The 23,511-nt window shown below is 51.6% G+C and overlaps 1 protein-coding gene and 1 long non-coding RNA gene across 2 annotated transcripts in view; one reads left to right on the top strand and one right to left on the bottom strand.

Moving 5' to 3' along the window:
• LOC111522734 overlaps nt 1-21,239 on the bottom strand; it is a 41,445-nt gene extending 20,206 nt beyond the window's left edge. The window contains exons 1-2 of the long non-coding RNA XR_002725313.1: nt 21,171-21,239; nt 20,599-20,758 (exon numbers count right to left, since the gene is read on the bottom strand). This is a non-coding gene — a long non-coding RNA (uncharacterized LOC111522734). The remainder of the gene's footprint in view (nt 1-20,598; nt 20,759-21,170) is intronic.
• SLC26A9 (solute carrier family 26 member 9) overlaps nt 12,915-23,511 on the top strand; it is a 30,392-nt gene continuing 19,795 nt past the window's right edge. The window contains exons 1-3 of the mRNA XM_023186909.1: nt 12,915-13,004; nt 20,528-20,670; nt 23,268-23,407. Coding sequence (XP_023042677.1) covers nt 20,546-20,670; nt 23,268-23,407 — 265 coding nt within the window. The 5' untranslated portion in view covers nt 12,915-13,004; nt 20,528-20,545. The remainder of the gene's footprint in view (nt 13,005-20,527; nt 20,671-23,267; nt 23,408-23,511) is intronic.

Here is a 23,511-nt window from a genome sequence, read left to right as displayed (position 1 = left end):
GAAGGAAGGAAGGAAGGAAGGAAGGAAGGAAGGAAGGAAGGAAGGAAGGAGGGAAGGAAGGAAGGGGAAAAGAGAAGAGAAGAAAAGAAAAGAAAAAAGAAAAGAAAGGCAGTCTTGCTGTGTTGCCCAGGCTGGTCTCAAACTCCCAGCCTCAAGTGATCCTCTCACCTCTGCCTCCTGTGTAGCTGGGATTACAGGCATGAGCCACTGTACCCAGCTCACATGCATTTTTGAGGTAATATATGATTCTTCAATGACACATCTCCTGAAACTGTTCCAACCTCTCCTCTCCCTTTTCCTAATTTTGTTATTTTGGGTCTTCTGGTTGCTGCCTTTGGGACTTTCAATATCTTTAAATCTTTCTATCTGTCTACCTATCTCCTTTCCTTCCTTCCCTCCTTCCCTCCCTCCCTCCCTCCCTCTCTCCCTCCCTTCCTTCCTTCCTCCTTCTTTCCTGCCTTCCTGCCTTCCTTCCTTCTTTTCTTCCTTCCTTCCTTTCCGTATTTCTTATTATTAATGCATCAGCTCTAGATAGTGCCTATCATCCCGCCTCTGGGAGGGATGTGGGAATCTGTATCCTCTGCCCCTCCTCCAGGTTTCTGTGAGCCACAGCATTACTTTTATATCATCACAGTTTTAAATCTTCTGCACTTTGTCTATGGGTTGTGTCTAAGAATGAAGCTGCGCCCACTGAGTGCCTCTGAGTTGCACCTTTCCATTCCTGTGGAGACACAGTCACACTCCGTGTTCTTAGAGGAGCTTTGGGGAGAAGTCCAAGAGGCACAGGGCTGCAGAGCCTATCAGGTCCCATTCAGAGATAAACCCAAGTCAATACCTTGTAGAGGCAACACCTCCGTGGAAGGCGGTGCAGTTACAGTGTAACCGGGACTATCAGTCATCTAGTGTAAACGGCTGGTGGTCAGATCCTTCTGGTTTTGTTAGGGAGGTGGAGGAGGGCATGAGGAAAGCAGAGCCCTATGTACCTGGAGCAGGAATAGTCCATGGGGCTGGGGGCAGGTGGTGCCCCAAAGAGCAGTTAGTAGCAGAAACAGGAGACTAGGAGCTGAAAAATTTAGCCCAGCTCGCAGATGTCTCTTGGCTCAGCCCTGTTTACCTTCAGGTGGTCAAGGACAAACAGTATGTGTGCTCTGGGGTTGTTGACCATGCCCTTGTAAACACAGCTTCCCTGGACTTAATGAAGATTAGATGTGGGGGCACGATTTTTGGTAGTTAAAAAGAAAAAGAAAAAAGTCTGGCTTTTTATAAAGCAGACTCTTTCCCAAAGACTGCAGGAGTCATTATGCTGAGGGAAGAAACCTTCACCCAAGTCCATATTGTATGATTTCATGTATATGGATGAAGTCATAGAACAGGCAAAACCAAATCTGGTAGAAGAAAAGAACAGTTGTTGCTTGGGGATGGGGCAGGGATTTATTGGGCATGGGGGCGCTTTCTGGAGTCATCCTCACGTTCTGTACCTTGATTTGAGTTGCACAGGTGTAGGCGTTTGTCAGAACTCATGTGCGACACATTGGAGAATTGTGCATTTCCTTGTATGTAAAACTTATCTCCATAGAAAAACATAACTGTGACAAATATTGAACTTTGCTAATGATATGATGCTGAAGTATTGGCCTAAATGGCTACTGATGTCTGCACTGTGCTTTGAAATGCTTCCAAAAATACAAGGGATCTATGGATGGATAGAGGAATGGGTAGTTGGGTAGATATGTGTTCTGCAACACAGAACAAAATGTTAAGGGAGGACTCTAAGTGGCAGGTGTACGATGTTCACCATAGAAGTCTTTCAACTTTTCTGTACGTTTGAAATGTTTCATGTTAAAATGTGGAAATAGGAAGAATTAGGGTCCGAGAATCATCCTACCTCTGTAGGACCCTCTCAGCTGCTCTCCCAAGGCCTTGGTTTGTTTGCTTTCGTGGAGCAGAGGCCAGCAGCCACTCTGTAGCTCTCCTCCCTGGCTTCCCTCTCACACTATCCCCTGAGTTCATTTGCTTGGGCAGTCCAAATAACCACTGTAGATGTCACTGGACCCTGGACCGCCAGACACACGGAAATCTGCATCTTACAGACCCCCCACCATTTCCCTGTTCTGAGAGCCAAAGGGTCCTGCTTCTCTGGTAACCACTTGCCCAGCAGGCAATTAGTTCCCCTTCTCTGTATTCGAAGCCAAGAATGATCTTCCCCTCTCCCAGGCATAGACATAAGCAAGGGGTATAGTTCCTACGTGCCTCTTGCTTCATTCTTTCATTGTTTTTCTTTCTGCCTGGGCTTGAAGGCCTTCACCAGTAAGGTTTTACACATTATTCATCCAGCTACCTCTAGGCAAGTCCACTTGAACTGTCTCTACCAGCCCCACCCCCACCCCCTTCACCAGAGGATAAGCATTTTTTTCATGCTTATAGAAACTATCATACACCCTTCAGAAAATTCCACACTATCCAGTCTCTGATCTAATACCCATACCCTGGGAAGTTTTCCTTTGTGTCTAACCTGAATCCTGCATGCTGCTTTTCTATAGAAGCTGAGGGGCCTGGGGCTTGGGGTCTGTGGTTCTTGATGTGGGTGTGCTCATGTCAGGTGTACAGGGCTGTGTTTGTGTAATTAGTGGGGCAGCAAAATCAGGGGCACTAGGGTCAAACCAACCTTTCTTCCCCACTGGCCCTTTATCCTACACTCCACCCAGGCACCTGGTGTGGCTGGGCTACTCGAGGTGAAAGAGCAAGTCCTCACCTCAGCCCCATCCCAGTCTCCCGGGGCTGAGGACTTGTCTCAGATGACACTTCCCCACCCAGAGGACAGCCTGGTGTGGTTCACCTCAGGGTAACCTACCTGCAAGCAGCAGCTCCAGGACACATCTTCCTCTCAAACCCCAACTTCCACAGACCAATTCACCTTATAGTCTTAGAGTAAGGGCAGGAATTGGAATAGGGACCATGTGTGTGACAACAACAAATTCTCTACTTGGACTGGGAGAGGTCGGCATGTCTTTCACATTTACAGAAGGAACTGAGACCTCAGTTGGTGAAATGCCTCCCCCAAAGTGAACACAATACCCTCGTCTCGAAGCCATCCTCGATGTTCACAACTTCCTGAGTGTAAGTCACAAAACATTATTTTTCAGCCTGGCAGTGTATAGAAATAAGAGCACAAGGCTAGAAGTCGGGAAACCTGAGAGCTAACCCAAGCTTGGGCATATCCTAGGTGGGGGTAACTGATCCTCAGTCTCCACATATGCAAAATGGGGATAAATAGCTTCAGATAATGCATGCTAAAGCACTCTATAAATTCTAAGTGCTCTACAAATGCAAGGAACTTTTAAAGCACTATTTTTTCTTAACCTCGATTAGTAGCACAACTTCATCTATCACCTGCTTACTATAAGAGACAGTAACAGGGGCCTGGAAGTTACTAACCCACACGGTTCTTTCCTGATCCGAAAGACCTCCACTGCTTGCTTTCTCTTACTCTAAGCAGGAGACAGAGGTGAGCCAAGCAGGAGGACTGAGCCCTCATTCAATGAGGCTTAACTTATGCTGGGGCATCAATTACTAAGCTTCCGTTGTTAAAGATGCACATTGCTAGGTGACCCGGATGACCCTATACTAGAATCCAGAGTCTGGGTAGGTCTGATGAGCTAGTGAATCAAAGGTTCTCCAGAACTGCATTTACAGGAAAGGAAGAGTCCCTGTGATCAGATCTCTTGGCGCAGAGAAGGAGAACTCAGGAAATGGGCTTCTATGACCTCTTTCCCCAGTTAGGCCCTTGGGTTCCATTCAGCCCTTAGAGAGGGTGTGGCGGGCGGGGGCTGGGTGGGGGGTGGATGCGGTGCAGGACTACAGCAGAAGCAGAAAAAGCTGTTCTCACCAGGGACTTAATGAGACTCAGGGCCCATGTGTGTGTTAAAGACTAAAGTCCCATTATAAAGAGAACCTCAATATGGTAGATTACAGAGTACAGGAGTTTTTCTCTTCTTGGGGCACTAGTGAGTCTCGAAGTGAGCAGTCCAGGCTGCTGGCATTCTCGGCTTCCTGAGGTCATTCACAGGCCCAGGTTCCTTCCCTCTGTTGCTTTCCCATTTGCCAGGCCATTGTCATCATGCATAGTGAAAGCTGGGTCACCACCACATCTAGGATCCAGCTGGCAGGAAGAGGAGAGGGCATGCAGGAAGCATGCCCAACAACTCAAGACCCAGACCTGTAAGTGACCGGCCTTGTTCTCCGTTCCACAGTCCAGTGATGACTCAGCCACATGGCCACACCTCATTCCAAGGAAGGCTGGGAAGTGGAGTCCCGTTTGGCCACCATGTGTCCTACCATAATTCGTCTCTGATGGTGGATAAGTAGCACTCTGCACCATAGCACCCTCAGGGTTGGGACAACACAGTCTGATGCAGATTGGAGAGATGCCACAACCTACACTTCTCATGGTACACGATGTGGCAGCTGGTCATAGTGTGCCCTGAGATGCTGGACCCTCAAAAGTTGGAGCTCCAGGACATGGCACCAGTGCAAGAGGGCAGAATTCTCAGGAGGGACTCTGTCTCCATGACCCTTGGGCAAGAGACAGTAAGAACAAGTCTGGAGCAGAAGAGCCTACCCAGAGACACCCCAGAGACTCCCAAGCATAACCACGGCAAACTGTAGCTGAGGAAGGACACGAGCTCTGAGTCAGAGGGAGGGGACACAAGCCAGCAAAATGTGGGTAAGTCACACTCACATGAGCTCACCAGCTGGTGGGGTGTGGCTGCAACTGAAGCACATCTTTGGAACCCTTGGATCTCCAAAGAGCATAACTACAACCACAATAAATTATGGTTACTCTAATTGCCCAGGGGCAGGACCCAGGACGGGTACGTTCAGTCAACAGGTAAGCACTCTTGTTAAAATGCTTAGCATGTTTTGGTCCGCAAAGGAGACAAAACAAGCAAACATCCCAAATCTTAGGCTCCAGGAATGAAGCCTCCCATTAGAGCCAAATCCCTGACAACACGTGGTCAAGTATCTAACTGCAGTTACCACCTGAGAGTGCTAGGGGAGTGTGAGTACAAGCAGAGCACGCGGCAGGCGTCAGGGAGCTGTGGCTTGTGTTGAAGTGCTTGGGAAGATGAGGTGAGAAGGGAGAGCAATCCAAGCTGGATGAGGAGAGAGCATAGAGAAAGGGCAGTGTTAGTGGGCTGGGCCCTCTGGAGCTAAGAAGTGTTAGACCTTGAGCTAAGTGCTTTTCATGCATTACTTTGTTTAATCTTCACAAAGTCACTCTGAGGTAGGTGCTGCTAGTACCCACATCTTGCAGATGAGGAGGCCAAGAGCTCAGGGAGGTTTATTAACTCGCCTGTAATCACACAGCTTGTTTCTGGAGGGGACAGAGCCAATCTCAGACACTGGTTGCAGACAGAGCCTGCACTCAGTCTCCTTGCCAGGGCCAGTGGGGCTCTCAGAACTTCTCAGGCAAACTTGCTCCCGCCCTTGGCAAACAGCCCCAGATGGTCACATCCCAGGCTGGCAAGCCCCTGCTGCTTCTGAGCTCCCTGCTCGGTGGAGCCGCTCAAGTCCTGCCTGCAAGCTTGGCGTCCTGCCTGCCCCCTGAAGATGTCTTCAGCAGGAATCACAGCCAACAAATGTCCCAGCAGGACGAGACAAGCTAAATGCTCAAGAGGCTCCCAGGGAACAATGCAGCCCTGTGAGCAGGCCAGGCCAGAGCACAGTCCTGGAGGGCTGACAGGAATTAGCCCCAGCTGACCAAGAACCCACTCGTTCAGTGGCCTGTTTCCTGTACTCTGGGGGTGAAGGTATTTCTTGAGGGTTGGACCCAGCGCCATTCAGCCAGCCTTTGTCACACCTACCTAGGGCCTGCCTGCTGTGCTGGGAGACCCAGAGAAGTGGCCCCAGCTGAGGTCCCAGCAGGCCAGTCCATTTTCCTCCTCCACCCTCATACTGGGCCCACCTTGCTCAGGGAATCCCATGCACAGTTCACACTTGACCCCAATCCCAGATGGAGAGTGGAGTTTAGGCTGGTCAGGGCACCCAAGTGTGTCCCAGACTAAAGCCCTGGCTTGGTTCCAGTCTCCTTCCTAGGACGAACATGTCCTTTCTCTAGGGCTGCAAGCCTATCCTTGACACTGCTACCATCTCCACTTTAGCCCTCAGTGATCAGTTCTGGGGAGGGTGCTGGAAAGGGGGAGAGGGTAGAATCAGGGAGCTAAGTATCCTGACCTTGGAAGGTAAAAAATCCCACAGCAATAGGAGGTTTACTTTGCAGAGGGGTGCTGATAAATTTCTGGACTTGTCTCCTAAACACTCATGGTAGACACATGCCCCTCCACACTCCCTTCTCTCCAGTGTGAACTGGAGCAGCCCCTGCTGCAAGACTCTGTTCTTACAAAAGCTGCCTACACCTGTGGGTCTGGCTCTAGAGAGTCTGGTTTATTCCTTAGGCAGGAAAGCTCCAGGTATCTAGAGGGCAAGAGGGCTCAGCTGCATCCAGGGCTAGGCAAAGATCGCTGGTCACTAGGGAGCATGTGGAGGTGAGGAGGGAGAAAGAGGAAAGGTGTACTACATACCCAAGTATCCCTCTCTTTTAGAAAAGCATTCTCACTCCTGTTCAAAATTCACACTGCAGACACACACACACATTCACTCATGCTCTTTCCACTTGGCACATTCCAAAAGGAGAAAAAGCAGAGGGGGCTGGGGTTCCAGAGCTCAGGTGCAGTTACTGCCACCATGGTTTTGCTCTGCTGGAGAAGCTTGGGAGGGGAGCCTTCTGGAACCCATTCTGCCACTTAGTTGTATCTCTGGGAGATTGTGAGGCAAGACCTGCAAATGGGAGCTCAGCACTACTGGCTCCCTGGGACAAGGGAACAAGGGCCACTCATTGTGCAGCTGAGAAGGGTCTTGCCTAGCTAGGGTGTGGCTGAAGGGCTGATACACTGCGCTATCAGAGAGATGATGGAGATAAGCAAATGGCCATGCCACCAGTGGTCATTCCTGGGCCCTGTCTTTCCTGGGCCCTGTCTTTGTGCCCGAAGGAAAGGAATTCACCTTACAATCGCACCTCCTTTTTTGCCACTCGGCCCCCTTCGCAGATGAATAAATTGAGCCTGGGAGTTTAATACTTTGCCCCAAGTCTCATGACTAGCAAATCCCAGAGCCAAGATCTGAGCCTAAAGTTTTCTTTCTTCCAGTACATTCTGATGTCTCGCAAGTGCTTGTGATACAGTCCAGGGCTTCAAGGAACCACCCTCACCCAAGCCAATTTCTGGTTAGGAGCAGAATCCTTTCCTCCTTCTAGAAGCTGCAGGACCTGCCCACCTAGGAGTTGTATCCCCCTGTGCTCCCAAGCCCTGACGCTGCAGACCTGCTTCCCCCACACCCCCAACCCCGACCCTAAACCACTCCTTTAACAAGGTCGGCCGAGTTCAGACGGGCAGAACAGTCCCTCTGCAGTGGCAACCGGCACATGCCCACCTCAGAGCACAGGGTGTGAACTAAACCTGACCTAGAAGACCTAGAATACCTCACCTTCCGCCGGCTGTGAGGTTCAGACTGCATAGCTGTTGGCATTCAGAAAACAGGGGTCTTTGTGGTCAGGAGTCACAGGGGAAGAAGAGTCAGGTGGGCTGGATCAGGTGGTGGGTGTTAGGTACCTTCCAGTCTCAGACTCTTTCCTGGAGAATGTGGAATAGGAAGAGAGAGATGGGAAGGTATCATTTTCCTATGACCTTACTGCAGTCGGAAAACACCACCTCTGCCGTAATACCCTCGCTGCCTAAGCCAGATCCTAGAGATAGGGTGAGGCCTGGTGCCCAAGATTCTCAACTCCATGCTTCTCCAGCTCTCTCAGTTCTCCCTGAATTGGGGTCTACATCCCACCCTTAGAAGCAGCCCCTATGCCCAGGTTAATATGTGCTTGGCTTAAGGTCCCTGTGTCAGGATTGCAGCCAGGAGGCCCATCAGTCAATAGTAACCACCTGGAACTCACCTCCTCCCAGCTCCAGCCCAATCTCAGCATTCCCAGGGCAGTGTGAACTGCCCTGAACACCCTCACCCAGGCCAATTTCTGGTTCTGAGCAGAATCCTTTCCTCCTTCTAGAAGCTGCAGGACCCGCCCACCTAGGAGTTGTATCCCCCTGGGCTCCCAAGCCCTGACGCTGCAGACCTGCTTCCCCTACACCCCCAATCCCAACCCTAAACCACTCCTTTAACAAAGTCAACCGAGTTCAGACGGGCAGAACAGTGCCTCCGCAGTGGCAGCCAGCACGTGCCCACCTCTGAGCACAGGGTGTGTCTAGGTAATGACCGAATGGGGAGTGGGAGGAGGTCCCCACATGACTTCTTGCCCTCTTTGTGGAGAGAGGGCTTGGTTTGTGCTCCAGAGCCAGGGCAGAGGGATAGACTGGGGTCCTGAGGCAGACACTGACCTGAGCCATCTCCTCAGCTCTGCCCTTATCTCTCTCGGTGACTTTGGGCAGGTCCCTGGCCCTTTCTGGAGCCTCAGGTATCTCATACGTAAAACGAGGGAGGCGAACCAGATGGACCCTAAGGCCCCTTCCTTGTCTCCCGTTCTGTAGTTTGTGACACATCCTTTCCTCCGGCCTCAGATGTGCAGGGATCATGATCAATGCTGACCTGACTGTCTCCAGACAAGAACTGTCCAGACCCTTGCCACCTCAGAGTCCACCCTAAGGTTCCTCCTAACATACTGTCCCCTAGCTCTGTTGTTGTATGTATTCTAGAAGCCTCCTCTGCCTGCTCCTGCCAGGGTCTTGATCTTCCAAGGACTGGTTCTCACTGGGTCTTGCATGCCCAGTGCCTAGCACAGTGCTGGGTACATGCTAGGAGTTCCCTGTGTTGAAAGACCAAGCACTGGTTGGCATCACCCTGCTCACCTTGCCTTCCATGTCTCCTGACCAGCCTAAGATACTCACAGCTAGGGGACTTGAGCCCCTGGGCTTCCCAGGGGAGAGAAGTGAGGATTCGCCTCTTCTTGGGTACCTCTGCAGTCCCACCAGTTCTCAAGCACTCATGAAACTGGCAGCCATGCGGGGCCAGGTCAGATCCTGCCACTGCAGGGCAGGGTGGTGAAGACTTTGCTGTCTTCAGCCTTAAGGTGTTTGCTTAAGTCACTGGGCTGCTCTGCCCAAAACATGTTCCTGCCCACACCCTTGGCACCCACACAGGGCACACGTGCAAGAAGCCAGCAGGTGCAGATAAGACCAGAGGCCCAAGGATGGACAGAGGTGGCAGAATTCGTCTCCTTTCTGCAGGTCTAGCCTGAGTTTGCCCATCTGAAAACCAGCTGTTTCTTAGCAAGATCAGCTCAAAGGTGAGATGTGTCAGGAGAGAACCTTAGGAATACTTCGGCTTTATCTGCATAACTCAGTGTTATGTGTGACTGTTCAGTGTGACTGTGTGTGTGTGTGGTCGCAAGCTCTGGATCACAGGGGAACACAGGGATGGGCTTTAAGGCAGAGAATCTTGGGTGCGTTCAGAGGTCAAAAAGGACTTGGGAACAAGCTGGAAATCCCTTCTAGAAACAGTGCTTCCAGGGGCAGCCGCCATCCTACTTCTTCCTGGGAGTCCTCCCCGGCCTGGAGTCTATAGCTCAGGTGTCCAGGCTGCAGCTGTGACCGACCTTCCTGTCCTCCTCTTGCCGGAAGTCTTCCCAGCTCCTTCTCTGTCCCCTGGAGGGCTGATCTGGGCACCTCTCCCCTGTACTCCCATAGCACCCTATGTTCCATGTTACAGTGGTCTCTTCACCTTCCTGTCTTCCTCACCAGATTGTGAGATCTTTTCAGGACAGGAATTGTGTCTGATTTATTTCATTTTTCCCAGTATAGGATCCTGGCACTCGATAAGGGGTTTCCAGTGAATGAATGAATGAATGAATGAATGAATGAATGAATGAATGAATGAACGAATGCAGCATCCCACCCCAGGGCTGGGGGCGAAGTAGGTTGCTTTCAAAGGATTCTCTATACTGCTCCAGAGAGAAGCATAGGGTTGCTGTTCATCGCTTTCATCATGAAACACAGATGATTTAGCAAAACTCCAGGCTGAGCTGCTATGGCTGTTAATGTGTCCTTGGCTCCTTTCTCTTTGTTTCTGAGTCTTTGTCTCCCTCACCTTTTCTCTATGTTTTTATTCCTGTCACCTGTCTCTCCATATCTTTGTGTTCCCTCCACCAACCCTAAATTTGTCCACACTTTAATTCTACCCAAGATACCCCCAAGATGCATTTTCAGCCATCAGGGGCACTCTCCCTCTTGTCTTCTGCTTCCCTAGCCTCTGGTCTGCTTTCCTTCTTCCTGGATCTCCCACCAATGACCAGTCCCCAGATTCTGAGGCCCCTGTCCATCTTCCTTGGTGACTTCAGAGGAATCTCTGGGCTCATCTATCCCTACTGTCCCTATGATGCAAGGGCTACCTGCTCAGAATTTTGCTGAGACAGTAGAAAAGTTTTGAGGAGAACAGACAACAAGTTTCCAACTCCAGTACATGTCCTGGAGGCCCCAGACATCTTCATCCAGGTTACCTTTGGAGTTATACCTGCAAGGGAGCCTGATGGTATCTAAAAAGTATGGTCTTGAATAGGATCTCATCCTTCGCTTCGCAGGCTCAAAGGTTAAGATGATATCATAGACTAAGCAGAGGATTTGAAGCCATTTTAGCCAAGTTAGATTCCTGTCTCTTCCATCCAAATCTTTGTGACCTTGGACAAAGTATTTCACTTCAGTCAACTCAGCTTACTCATCAAAAAATGACGGTAACATACCTATATGTTTGGTATAAGAATTAAATCAAATAACCTGTGTGAAAACCAAGTGTTACTATGGAAAGTAGGTCAGACTCAGGAGATACTAACTCACATTAATAAAACTCACACTGGACCAATGGGTAGCCCAGAATGTCCATGGGTCATTTAAAAGAGAAGCATGCCTGCAAAAGCAGCCCTAGACACTCCAGCCAGCTGGGCAGTGCATTCTCTGCCCTAAAGGATGAACAATCAGAAGATTCCCTGGTGGACATGGTGTCTCAGCAAGGGGACTTAGTTGGTTGATCTTGATGGCCACTGTCACCTGGCTACAGGAAGAACCTAATGACTCATCTGCTTTCTAGGAATTTCCTGGCCAAAGTTTAGAACAGGTCAGGCTACCCATGACACTGGACAATACTGAAGATGCATGGACAAATTCTCGCCCTCTGGCTCTGCTTTGTTTAAAGACTGTATTGTACAATTGTTCATTCATTCTACAAATCTACATTGAGCTCCTCCTAAGTACCGGGCACTGGGCTAGATGGGTAGGGATACAAAAGAGGCATTGCCCCCTTGCCCTCCTCAGGGAGCTCACAGTGTTTGCAGAAAGACTGACAATTCCGTACATAATTACCATTAATTGTGGTCAGTATTATGAGAGTGAAGCAGAGGAAGCCAGAGGAACGAATGTGCAACCTGTCAGCTAAGTCCACATAGGGGTCTGGGGAAGGGCTCCCCGAGGCAGTATCCATGCACACATCCTTCCCTCAGCCGGGTGTCGGGGCACACTTGGGTCACTTGAATTCTGGCTCTCTTCAGCCAGTTGTCTGGCTACACCCTGACAACTCTGAGTGACCCTGGGTGTTTCCCTAGTCCCCACAAGCAATACATCTACAAACTATCCCTTGGGTTGGGCTTGCAGACAATTCACTCTTTCATTCATTTAACAAATATTTATTGAGTCCCTATTATGTACTGAAGCTAGCGCATTTCACCATGGGGAACTTTCGCCCCAACTTCCAGAGGTGCCTCACTGAAGCCCCTTGCACAGATTCCAGCCCACTTCAGAGCCTCTGGTTTCTTCTGGAGAGATGAGAGGACAGTTGAGGATGAGGACAGTGCAGCCTTTGATGTCTCAAAGAACGGGCACCTGGTGTCAGGAAGGGACTCTCCCTCCCAGGAAGTAAATCAAGAAACACGCCCACCCACCCTCCCAGCCCCTGTCCAGAATTGCTTTCTGAGGTCCTTCCGCAGCACTCAATGGGCCTGGGATGGGCAGCTCTGCTGGCAGCAGCCGGAGCAGTGCCATGACCCAGGGAGACATTAATTCCTGGAAGCAGCAGAGGGCTGTGATTGGAGATTTGCTAGCCTTCAGGTCACCTCTCATATAATTGTTCTAAGTCCAGTTTCTTGAGCTCTTTTATCAGATCCTAAACCCCTGTGTTCTCTTTGCACACTACCTGGAGGGGGCCAAGAATAATTTCCCCCATTGCACTGTTGGATAGACCAAGGCACAGAACTCACAAGCAACTTAAGACTGGGGACAGAACTGGGAACCAGGTCTCCATCACAACCCAAAACCGCATAAAGGCTCCCAGGGCCTCCCAGACATGGTTCTTCCCCTTCCCCAGGGGTGTTCAGAGGACTACTGTCTTCCCACCCCCTAGATCTCCAATCTTCAAAGCAAGCAGCCCCAAGAGCACACCCCTCGGGTGGCCTCAATAGCTCCCATTGTCCAAGAGGCTATTTGGCCTGACCCCCAGCCCCATAAGCAGCAGGACAGCAAGCTGAGAGGAGCTTGTCCTGCCTTGTCCCCTCCTCTGCCTCGTCCCCCTCCTTCCAGGCCGCCTTGGGGGAGCCTGTGGGGCAGGAGCCCCGCTGAATGTGACCTATTGTCTTCGGGGTGGATTTAGGAAGTGCCAAGCTCCCATCAAACAGCCCTGCTCCCCAGGTAAAACAAAAAAAGGGCTGTTCATTTGGGACCTTTTCCCCCTTATCTCCTTTTCCTATCTCCTCAGGCTTAGCTATGGTGTAGTGTTCAGAACCACTTCCCCTCTGAGCCAATCCGAAGCCGGGGCTCACCCCGTGGCCCTGAGGAGAAGTTATTTATAAACGCCTCCCTGGATTATTTGAGCAGAGCCCTTTCACACACCTCAGGAACACCTTTCGGCTGCCCGCTCCCCAGACACACCTGCAGCCCTGCCCAGCCGGCTTTGCTCACCCACCGGTAAGCCCCACCCAGCCCAGCCCAGCCCACCCCACTGGGCTGGGGTCATCCCTGCGAGAGGGCGGGCACCAGGGGTACCGAGAGGAGGGATGAGAGGAGGGATGACAGGAACCAACTGCCAACCTGAGCACAAGTAGGAAGGACACTCTGGCCCCTGGAGTCTGAGAGCAGCCTCCCAGCCCTTCCCCTCTGAGACGCCCTTTGGGTCTTCACGTCCATGTAAGGACCTGGGTTTAAGGCTGGGCTTGGCTGAGGGAGCAAGTAGGGTGAGGGTGTGGTGGAGGAGGCCGCCAGACCCCAAAACAGAGCGAGGCAAGGCCTCCTAGGGAAATGAAAATGTTAGACCTTCTTCTGCACCAGCCTTTGAAGCTGTGGACTGCTCCTCTGCCTTTCTTTTCAAGTCTTGGAGGCAAAAGCTCTTAATGCTTGACTCACCAGCCTGCTCTATATGGCTGTCTCCCCTCCTTCTACCCCCCAGACATCGTCCTTCACTCACTCAGTTACTTCTCCACCAGCTCAGGGAACTTAGCATGGACTACACAGAATCCCGTGTATCTCCATTAGTCCTGAGAAGCTGGAAGAGGTGGAGGGGGAGGAAACCGAGGAGTGGGAGAGGGTGAGCAAGGGACCAACTCCATCAAGCAGGCGGGTGGGTGGTAGCTGGACCTGGGATGCCCGACTCCCTGGTGAATGCTTCAACACAGAAGGGCTTGGGCCAGGACGGTGGATGGGCCACCAGCTCCCCAGGCTCTCAGCCTCCAAACCCCTCATACTGCAGCTCCAAGGGGTTCCAAGCCACTCGCAGGCAGTGCCTCCATTCCTCAAAACTAGCCCAGAGGGTCCCCAGCTGAGACGTAGCAAAGCTTTGATTATTCCAGCATCAACTGCCCCTTACACTTGGCCCCACGGGTCTGAGCACCAAAAGAAGACCTTGGAGTGACACAGCCTCCCAAGTAGGCAGACTGAGAGAGGGCTTTCCCCCTGAGTGACTTCACTCATGCAGATTACCCTCTCTCGGAGCCCCACGGTCCTCCCCCACCTCCCTCATCCTGGCCCTGGCATTCAGAACCCGTCAAGACCCTGCATGGGCAGCATGGAGACCAGCATGGCCCAGCAGCACCTCCACTGCAAGCATGGCCTTCCCAGGCACTTTCCAGAGCTAGCCACCCACTCTGAGTCTCACTTGTATAAACCCTGGGGCAGAGACGGACGCCTCTTTATCTTTTAATGCCCAGAGTCTTCTGGAGATTGGCATATACCCAGTATTCAAGAGTGCCTCTTAAACCGTACTAAACAGCCAGACTCTGACGCCCGTGAACTTGCTGGGGGAATTGAGGACCAGCTCAACACTGACCAAGCTTTGCGGGCTGTGGGGTCACTACTTGGAAGATGGAAGGGGCAGAGCCACCCCTTCAAGGGGAGTTGATCTTTACTGGATGCCTCTCTGGGCTTTCGCCTGGATTTCTGGGACCAGAGCAGCTGGGCCTTTCCCTGGTCTCCTTGCCCAGGCCCTGCTTCCAAGTGAAAGCAGCCCCAGTCTCCTTAAAGACTTCTAGGAATTTAACCTCAAGTGCCCATTCCAGGGAGCCCATGACCTTGTCAGTCTTGCTCTTAGGAAGTGATTCTCAAAGTCTAGCCTTGATCCCTCTTTCTGAAGCCTATTTCCTCAGCCCAGCACCCATCCCCAGCAGGGAAAGTGCAAAGGGAGGGAGAGTCCGCCTGGAGATAAGGAGTGCGGATTTGGGGGTTAGTATCAGTGAATCTCTACCCTACATGGGATGCGGTCTCTATGACACCTTAGGGACATCTCATCCTCCCCTACACTGAGGAAGAAATTAGGCTGGGTGAGGAGCGGGGAGAGATTTGCCCTGGAAACACAGGGACAGTAGAAGGAAAAGGAGTGTTTAAAAATGCCTTGGGGGACTGGGTGCAGTGGCTCAGCCTGTAATCTCAGCCCTTTGGGAGGCCGAGGAGGGCCGATCACTTGAGGTCAGGAGTTCGAGACCAGCCTGGCCAACATGGCGAAAACCTGTCTCTACTAAAAATACAAAAAAAAAAAAAAAAAATTAGCTGGGTGTCATAGCACACACCTGTAATCCCAGCTCCTAGAAAGGCTGAAGCAGAAGAATCGCTTGAACCCAGAAGGCAGAGGTTGTGGTGAGCCGAGATCGTGCCACTGCACTCCAGTCTGGGTGACAGAGGGAGACTGCGTTTCCAAAAAAAAAAAAAAAAAAAAAGCCTTAGGGGTGCAGAGGCCTCTACATCCTTCCTCCTCCTGCCAGGGATGTGGTCTCCCACTGAGACCCCAGCCAGTTTGTCTGTCCCCCTCACATTCACACCTGGGTCACTCAGAGGCTGCTCTTGCCCTGTGGCCCCAACCCTGGATGAGGCAGGGAGGCAACCAGCAGCTAGAGCAAAGGGGAAACCTCAAGGTGACCTTTCCTCTTCCCAGAACACAGCAACCAGCCGGCTAGGAACCAGTGATAAGGACGCCAGGGTGGGTTGGCCAAGCCGGGGCTGTTCCCGTACCTGGCACACATGCGTCAAAAACCCCCTCCCCGACATGCACACCCCCGGCAGGACTAAGGAGGAAGTCAGCCTGGGTCACAGTGACAGCATCGCCTCCAGATCCGACCAAAACCCACAAATAGGCCCCTCATCGTCCTGCTCCCCCGATGTTCTACCCTTTTCTGACAAGATTTTCTGCTGTTCTTCTCATTAAGTCCTGGGAAAATTTGGAGGAGTTAAGTCATGGGGCAGCGGGTACAGAGGCAGATGGAAAAAGGAAAGCCAAAAAAAGGCAGAGTGCCCACTAGAGATGGCAGAGCAGGAAAGAGGCTCCTCTGGAATCATGGCAGTAATGAGAATAGTCGGAGTTTATTGCATGCTTCCCATGGCCAGGTGCCCTTCCGAGCCTTTCGGTGCATCCACTCAGGCACTGTCTCTGCCTGAGCCCATCTCTGCCGCAGCCCATCTCTGCCTACAATCTTTGGATAGTGTTGACAGAGACCTGGTCAGAAATGTGACTAGGAGGAGGTACCAGGGGTTTGCTTTGGCACGAGCTCATTGGAGGAGAAATCCTGGAGAAACCCAGGAGGGGATCTGCTCCAGCCTGTGCCCCCCTCCCCCCGCAGGGTCTATTTTCTCTTTGCTTCCCCTCTCCCAGCTCCTCCACCTCGTAGGACCCCTGCATGCCCTCTGCTCCAGATTTGACCCTCTCTCCTGCCGGGGCATAGGAATGGTCTATGCACCCACATCTCCTGCCCTCTGCTCTCCCCAGCTCACCCCCTACTCCCCTTAAACCTCACAGCCCCTCCTCTAAGTCCCTCCAGCTCTTTGGGACCTGCCCCCCTTCCCTGCATAGTGGAGGAGGGGCAGGGTCACCCTTTTGTTTCTCAGTATTATCACATAACACCTGCTATTTATCCCTGGCCCGGTGGGGGGATGGGAGGCTGTGGAGGGGTGGTGGGGGCAGGGCTCGTAGATACACACCTCTGGCAATAGGGCACTTGACTTTTTTTTCCAGCGATGCTGACATCACCTAGCAGGGCTGTTTGTTTGTTTAACTGGGGATCAGATTGTTATGTTCCCTATACCTGGCTCTCTTTCTTGCTCCCTCTTCCCCTTTCCCGCCCCTAACCTAGCCTTGTGAGACACCCTTTCTGCGGATTCCCTGGAACCCCCATCCCTGCTAGTTCTCTGAGACCCCTCCTCCCCACCATACCACTCACCCTTTTCCACCACTCCCATCCCTCTTCCCTCCACCTCTTGTCCTCACTTGAAGGGCTGGCTGGGGATGAAGTAACCTTGCCTTCTACGTCCCACCCCACCTCAACCCCTTTCTTGGAATTAGGAAGTACGCTGAGGGCACCTCCTCACCAGGAGCTGGGGCAGTTCCTGTGGCTGCAGATTTGCAACTCTGGCCATCATAGTCCTGGGAAACCAAGGCCAGGAGGGAACCAGAGCCCTCAAGAGGAGTAACAGAACCCAGAGGTCCTGTCCCATCAGCTGGGGTGGCAAGGTCGCCAGGGTGGTTAGAAAGGGGCATTCCAGGTGCCACTCAGGGGAAAACATTGTCCTGGGATCAGCTTTGTTCCTGGAAGGTCTGAAGCCCCTTCCAACAGGAACATCGGAGTTGGAACCAAGTGCAGTTTCTTTATCTGCAAAATGAGACAATTGGACGAATGTGGTCCTCAAGTTCTCTTCTACACAAAACTTTCTGACCCTGACTGGTTGCTGGGTTCTCCTCTTTATGCAAACTCAGAATTATGAAAGCTCCCAGAGCCTTCTCCCCTTCAGCATCCTATTTCTGGGATTGGCAGAGGGCATGGGAAAGAGACAGATTTGGTATTCCAGTAAAGCAGGGAAGGCTTTTCCTCTGTGAGCCTGTGTCAGAGGGGACTCCCTAGCATCTGGCGCCCCATCTGTCTGTGAGCCTGCCCAGAGGGGCAGAACTGGTCCTGAGTCACCTACCTGTTGCTCTCTGAAGGACTTCCGCCACCCTGACGCTTTCCTCCCAAAGGAAAAATGGCCGAAGCCAACACTAGTGTATAGGCTGGAGGGGTGCACATGGAGATGCTGGGAGAAAGAGAAATCCTTCAGGGTTTCTTCAAGGTGGTCAGGAAAGGCTTCATAGGCAAGAAGGAGGAGGGAAAAGTGTTGGAGAGGAAGGAGAGGGAAGGAGGAGGAACTTCAACAGGTCTTAAGGATGGGCAGGTCTAGAAAGGCAGAAATGAGTCAGGGCACCTCAGATAAGGAAGACAGTGGGAACAGACACCCAGGCTTGTTTGGCGGGTGCAGATGCCCAGATGGTGTGGAGGGACCCGGCCAACAGATTTCCCGAATCCACCAATACAAGGCCAGAGGATAAAAAAACAAAAATGCCAAAATAAGGATTTTGGATCTCATCCTCCTGGAAATGAGGGAGATAGAGGTTTCGGAGCAGGGAGTTTAGGCTGGTTTGAAGGGGCATGGCTGGAGACCAGCAAATCAATTTTGCAATAGTCCAGGTATGAGATAAGACTTGAAGAGGGAGGTGATGGGACAGGGTGGGTGGAGACATGGAGACAATGGACAGGACAGAAGGACAAGAAGGAAGGAACGGAGGGAGGGAGGAAGGAAGGAAATAACAATAGGATTTGATGAACAACTGAATGGAGGCTGATGGGGAGGGAGAGGACAGGAACAAGGATGGGGGTGGGCTGGGTGGCAGGAAGAAAGGTACCACTGAGGAAGTGGGGAAATCGTGGGGAGGGGAGCTGGGATAGTAGGGTTCAGCAGAATCAGATGCTAATAACTTCCTTCCCCACAAACACACTACTGGAAGTTAGAGCCTTTGAAAGCACCCTAGGAAGATGCTTCAGGGATCGCTGTCTGTTGGTTGGTGTGGAAGCAAGATCTCCCATCACCTCCTCTTCCAAAGGGCTCTTCTTTTCATTCAGCCTCCCTTGAAATTTTTGCCTTTTTTTTTTTTTTTTTTTTTTTTTGGCAGGTTGTCTGTTTAGTGGCCTGGGCTAGACTCCCCAAACCATAAGTCTTTTTCTGAAGCAAGGTCTGGAGCTCGGGTTCCTATGTGGGGAGGTCATGCTCCCCACTCGTTGTGCCCCCCAGGCAAACCACCTGGACAACCAGACCCATGCAGACTCTGGAGCAGGTGGAGAGGAAGAGCCAGACCACTCCGCCTCATGGGCTGGTGAAGGGCCGGAAGCCTCTGAATAGTCTCTGCTAGGAGGTAGAAAGCACCCTCCCATCTTAATCATAGTAATCATCGCCACTACCATTTACTGGGTGCCTATAAAAGGCCAGCCTCTTCAAACACATGATCTCACTTAATCCTCATAGCAACTGCCTGCGACTGTTATTATCCCCATTTACAGATGAAGAAACTGAATCTTTGAACCCAGGTCATCTGGCTCTCAAACTTGTGCTGTTTTCCTTAAGCCACCCTGTCTCTAATTTCTCCCACTGAAATGTCTCACATGCCATTGCCCTTACTCATTTCTGTCCATATCTCCTCCAAAACACCTTTTATCAATTCACTCAACAAGCATTTGTTGAGTACACTAAGGGCCAGGCGAGGGGCTGGGCACAGGCGCTGGGGGTAGGTTCATTCTCCCACCTCCCCTTCTGCTGGGTATCACCTGTGGGGTCTTGCTGGGCATCCCACCCTCACCTGTAGTTCACAGTGGACCTCGGGATCCCAAGACCAAATGAATGGAATGCACCAGTCCAGCTTTCACCAACTTGAGCACAATCTTATTCATAATAGAAACTCACATTTGCATCACACTTTACATTTTACACAACTCTTATCCATTAACTCATTTGATCTTCACAACAACCCTGTGAGATATGTCTGTTACCCTCACTTTACCGATACAGAATCTGAGGTTCAAAAAATAATGTTGCCCAACTACCTCCTCAATAAAAGCAAGACTAGCCCAGGCTCCTGGACCCTTCCACAAAAGGCATTAGGCAACCTGCTCCCCTCTGACAACCTCCCCTCTCACCCAGGCTCTCCTCTGGAAAGTTGGGGGTATCTCCAGCCCCCAGGTAGTTACTCATTTTCAACTCCATCTCAAATCTTTTGCCAAACTGGCCACAGCCACCCCACACTCCCCACCTCCCAGATACAAATCCTCACTCTAAGCCTGCCCTATCTCTTTCTTCTCTGTCCTTTCTCTGTGGTCCTCTGAGCGACTTCTCCCAGCTCTGGGAGGTAGAGGGGAGCTGGCAGGCCCAGTAATTGGAAGAGGGAGGGGGAAAGGTTCCTACAGGGAACTCCTCAGGGGCCCTGGCACTCGGCTTGGCCCAACTCAGCTCCTGGAACGTCGGCGAGGTTGCGCAAAAGTGAGGAGGAGAGGAGCGGCAGTACAAAAGGGTGGGGGAAAGGTTAGGCACAGGAAGCCGTGGGAGAGATCCGGCAGGTGGACCATCCTGGTTTCCCCACACACACCATTTTCCCCCTGGGAAACCTGTTGGTGAAGTTCTAGGTGTCTTATCCAAGAAGGGTCCTCCTGAGGTCATCTCAGCTATCCCCTTGCCTCCAGGCAAGCTGTTTTCTGTTTCTTCCAAACTGATTGGCTGCATGGTAGGAACCTTTCTGCCAGGGAAACTGAGGTCTGGGAGGGAGTATGGCTTGTGGGGACACCAGAGGTCAGGGGAGAGTAGGGTCCACATGCTGAATCAAGTGGGGACTCCTGCCCTCGTACTTCTACCTCCCCTTTGTCTGGTGCTCGGTGGGGGTGATGGTGACGTCACAGGTGTGGAGTCCCAGCCATGTGCTGAGCGCCAAGCAAAACAGCCAGGGCGAGTGTATGCATCATCAGTGCCTGGGAAGGAAGGCCACTGCAAGAAGGGAGTCTGACGGAAAAACTTGACAGAGGGAAGGGAGGCACCTTGCTTTATCAGGGCGGGGAAGGCCAGAATAAAACTCGGCTGCTGCGAGGACCAGACAGAGAAGGCCTGGGCTGGCACTGGAGAGGGATGTTCCCTCACTCTCCCCTCCTTTGCTTCTCTCAAAGCTTGTAAATGCCCTAGATATGAGCCAGCCCAGGCCCCGCTACGTGGTAGACAGAGCCGCATACTCTCTCACCCTCTTCGACGATGAGTTTGAGAAGAAGGACCGGACATACCCAGTGGGAGAGAAACTTCGCAATACCTTCAGGTAACTGGTCCAGAACCCAAACTCCTGCCTCCTCTGCTCCCCACCAAAATCCTTTCTGCACCAGGACACAGCTTCTGCACCGGTATCACTAAGATGGGGTTAAGGGAAGCCCTGGGGAAGCGAGGTTCTGAATGATGAATTTAAGATCCTACAACCTCATCTGTACTGAGATCCCCAGGGAGGATGGGGAGCTGGAGCAAGAACCATCTAGAAGGGTTGTAGGGCATCCCCAAACCCCTGCATGGCATCTCCCATATTCTCAATCCACCCGAGTCTCTCTGGGTTTGTTAAGGCACGGTAGATGAGCATGCTACATTAGGGAGGAGTGGGGAGCATCAGAGCCCTTAATCCATGCCCTGCTCCCTCCTTACAAAAAATACTTGAAGTTACCATCACCCCAAGCCCTTTGTCCTTTCCCTCCCGGATGTTCCTTCCTCCACTTGATCCAGAGAATGCCAAAAGGAGGCCCTAAATTTCTGGACTTTCCTGAGGGGACCTACCAGGGTGTAGTCCTACCAGTGCCCAGGCTCTTTCCATTCTTAGCTCCCTGGAAATGCGATGGTGAGTATGAAACCTTGTCCCTAAGGAGACGCTACACAAGGTGATCCATACCCACACCCCAGGAGGCTGGGGCTGCGAATGTCACCCTCCCCCTTCCCGGACTCCTGGCAGACCTCCTCTGGCCTAGCTATAGGCCAGCTCACTCTCCCTCACTCCCCTGGGGAGACGGCTGATTCAGTTACCTGGATTGAGGTCACTGGTAATGGCTGAAGTGGAGACGCAGGTGGAACTGGTTCAGGCCAGGGGAATCACCCACTTGAGTTTTTACTAAAAGCCCCAGCCCAACCCTGTTTCTCTTGGGAGGCTCCATTTCTGCCCAGTTAGTCTGTCCTCACAGCTGTGCTCCTCAGACAGGTGGTCTCTGCCAGTCTCTGTGCCCAAAGACTTTAGGGCACAAAGTCCGAGGATGAGAAGATCTGCTAAAAGATTGGATAATGAAAGCTGTAAAGGGATATAGTAAACTAACAATTCCCATGATGCTGGCATGAGAGCCTTGAACAGTGTCTGGCATAGAGAAGGTGCACAAATAAATATTTGTTTCATGAATGAATGAATGAATGTCTAGAAAGCTAATCCCTCTCAGCCTCTGTGTCCAGCTCTTCTCTCAAGCTTCAGATTGCTTTGCCCAACATACAGCAGACTTGCAAGTAAGGTTGGGCATGGACTAGCCCTCAAATGAGTTGCTTTTCTTTCCCTAGCCAGCTCTCTATTCATAAGTCCGGCTTTCTCTGCCACAAGCAGACCTGATGGAGCCCCTGCAGGGCTGGTTCTCTCTTCGAGCAAGGCTTTAGAGTTGCATTAAGCAATTTATCCCCCGTCTACCTCCCCTTCCAGCATCCCAGGAATGGCAGAGGCACCCATGAGCCCCAGAAGGGACAGGGGGTAAGATATTGATGATGATGCTGTTTCATAGAGTGTTAGTTGGAAAAGAAAATCTGCCCAGACTTTCCAAGGCACAAAGCATTGTCTTTGTTGGTTTCAGTCTTGGGTGACATCCAGGGGACCAAGTGTCAGGTAATCTATTGTTGAACAACAGCAAAGAGCAGGAATTGGTGCTGGGCAGGAAAAGAAGCCTCATCAGAGCAGGCCAGTGAGTCACCAGATGGGCCCTAAGTATTTGAGTTCCCTCAGCTGAGAGAAGGAAAGCAAATGCCCCTCACCCACTTCCAGTCATCAATCCACCGGCTGTCACCCTTGAGTTTGTAAGCCCTTGTTCCTACCGCTCCTGGGTTTCTATGAAAGGACCTTGAGGTGTTCAACAAACAGGGAAGGGATCAACTCTCCCCACCCTGCGTTGACCAACGAATTATTCCCTCCTCTGCTGCCCAGTGAATTCACAGGAGAAAGAACTCCGGTATTGGAGTTACCACACATACAGGATAGTGAGTCAGCAGAGTTCACCCTGCAGGAACAATAGAGCCTTCCTTTTCAAGGAAGTTCTAAGAAAAATGGCAGCAGGCAGACCCCACTCAGATGTATTCACTCATTCATTTATTCAACAAATATTTACTAAGTGCCCCTGTGCAAGGCTCAAGGTGTACAAAGATGAACAGAAGAGCTAGACTTTTGCCATGCGTGGTGGGGTTGGCTGCCTAGTGGGAGAGACAGACAAAAAGCAAGGAATGCACGCACAGGATGCACACACAGCAGCAAGAGCCAAGGTACAGGTACCCAGGCCTGGAATCAGACAGACAGCACTCGGAGGAGCCTTTCCCAGAGAAAAGCCATCTGAGCCAGGAGATGGATCTGATACCTCCAAAGACTGAGCCACCACAACACCCATACCTTTAAGCCAAGTCTTGTAAACTCCCCAGGTAAGGAGCTGGCAGTCAGAAGACCTCCAGCTAATGCCCAGGGCAAGTTGACGAGCTCTTAAAAAAAAGTTCCTGCCTTTTCTTCTCAGTATCCCTGGCACACCGTTCAGTGAATTTTGAATGAACCAATGAATGAAATGAGCAGGATATGATAATCCCTCTCCAACATGGAATGTCCAAGCCATGCAGAGCCAACTGGAAATTTTCCCCTTTCCCCTCCAGATGTTCCTCAGCCAAGATCAAAGCTGTGGTGTTTGGGCTGCTGCCTGTGCTCTCCTGGCTCCCCAAGTACAAAATTAAAGACTACATCGTTCCCGACCTGCTTGGTGGACTCAGCGGGGGATCCATCCAGGTCCCACAAGGTGAAGGGGCCCCTCAGCCAGGCCTGGATTGCCACTTCCCCACCATTCCTCTCCTCATCCCCACTCCATCCTTCTGTGGTCCCCATAAGTCAGTTGTGCTGCTG

Source organism: Piliocolobus tephrosceles, chromosome 1 (assembly GCF_002776525.5).
Source record: "Piliocolobus tephrosceles isolate RC106 chromosome 1, ASM277652v3, whole genome shotgun sequence".
NCBI classification, from domain to species: Eukaryota; Metazoa; Chordata; class Mammalia; order Primates; family Cercopithecidae; genus Piliocolobus; species Piliocolobus tephrosceles.
The sequence above is the reverse complement of the archived record's forward strand: the minus strand, read 5'-3'. Positions and strand labels throughout refer to the sequence as shown.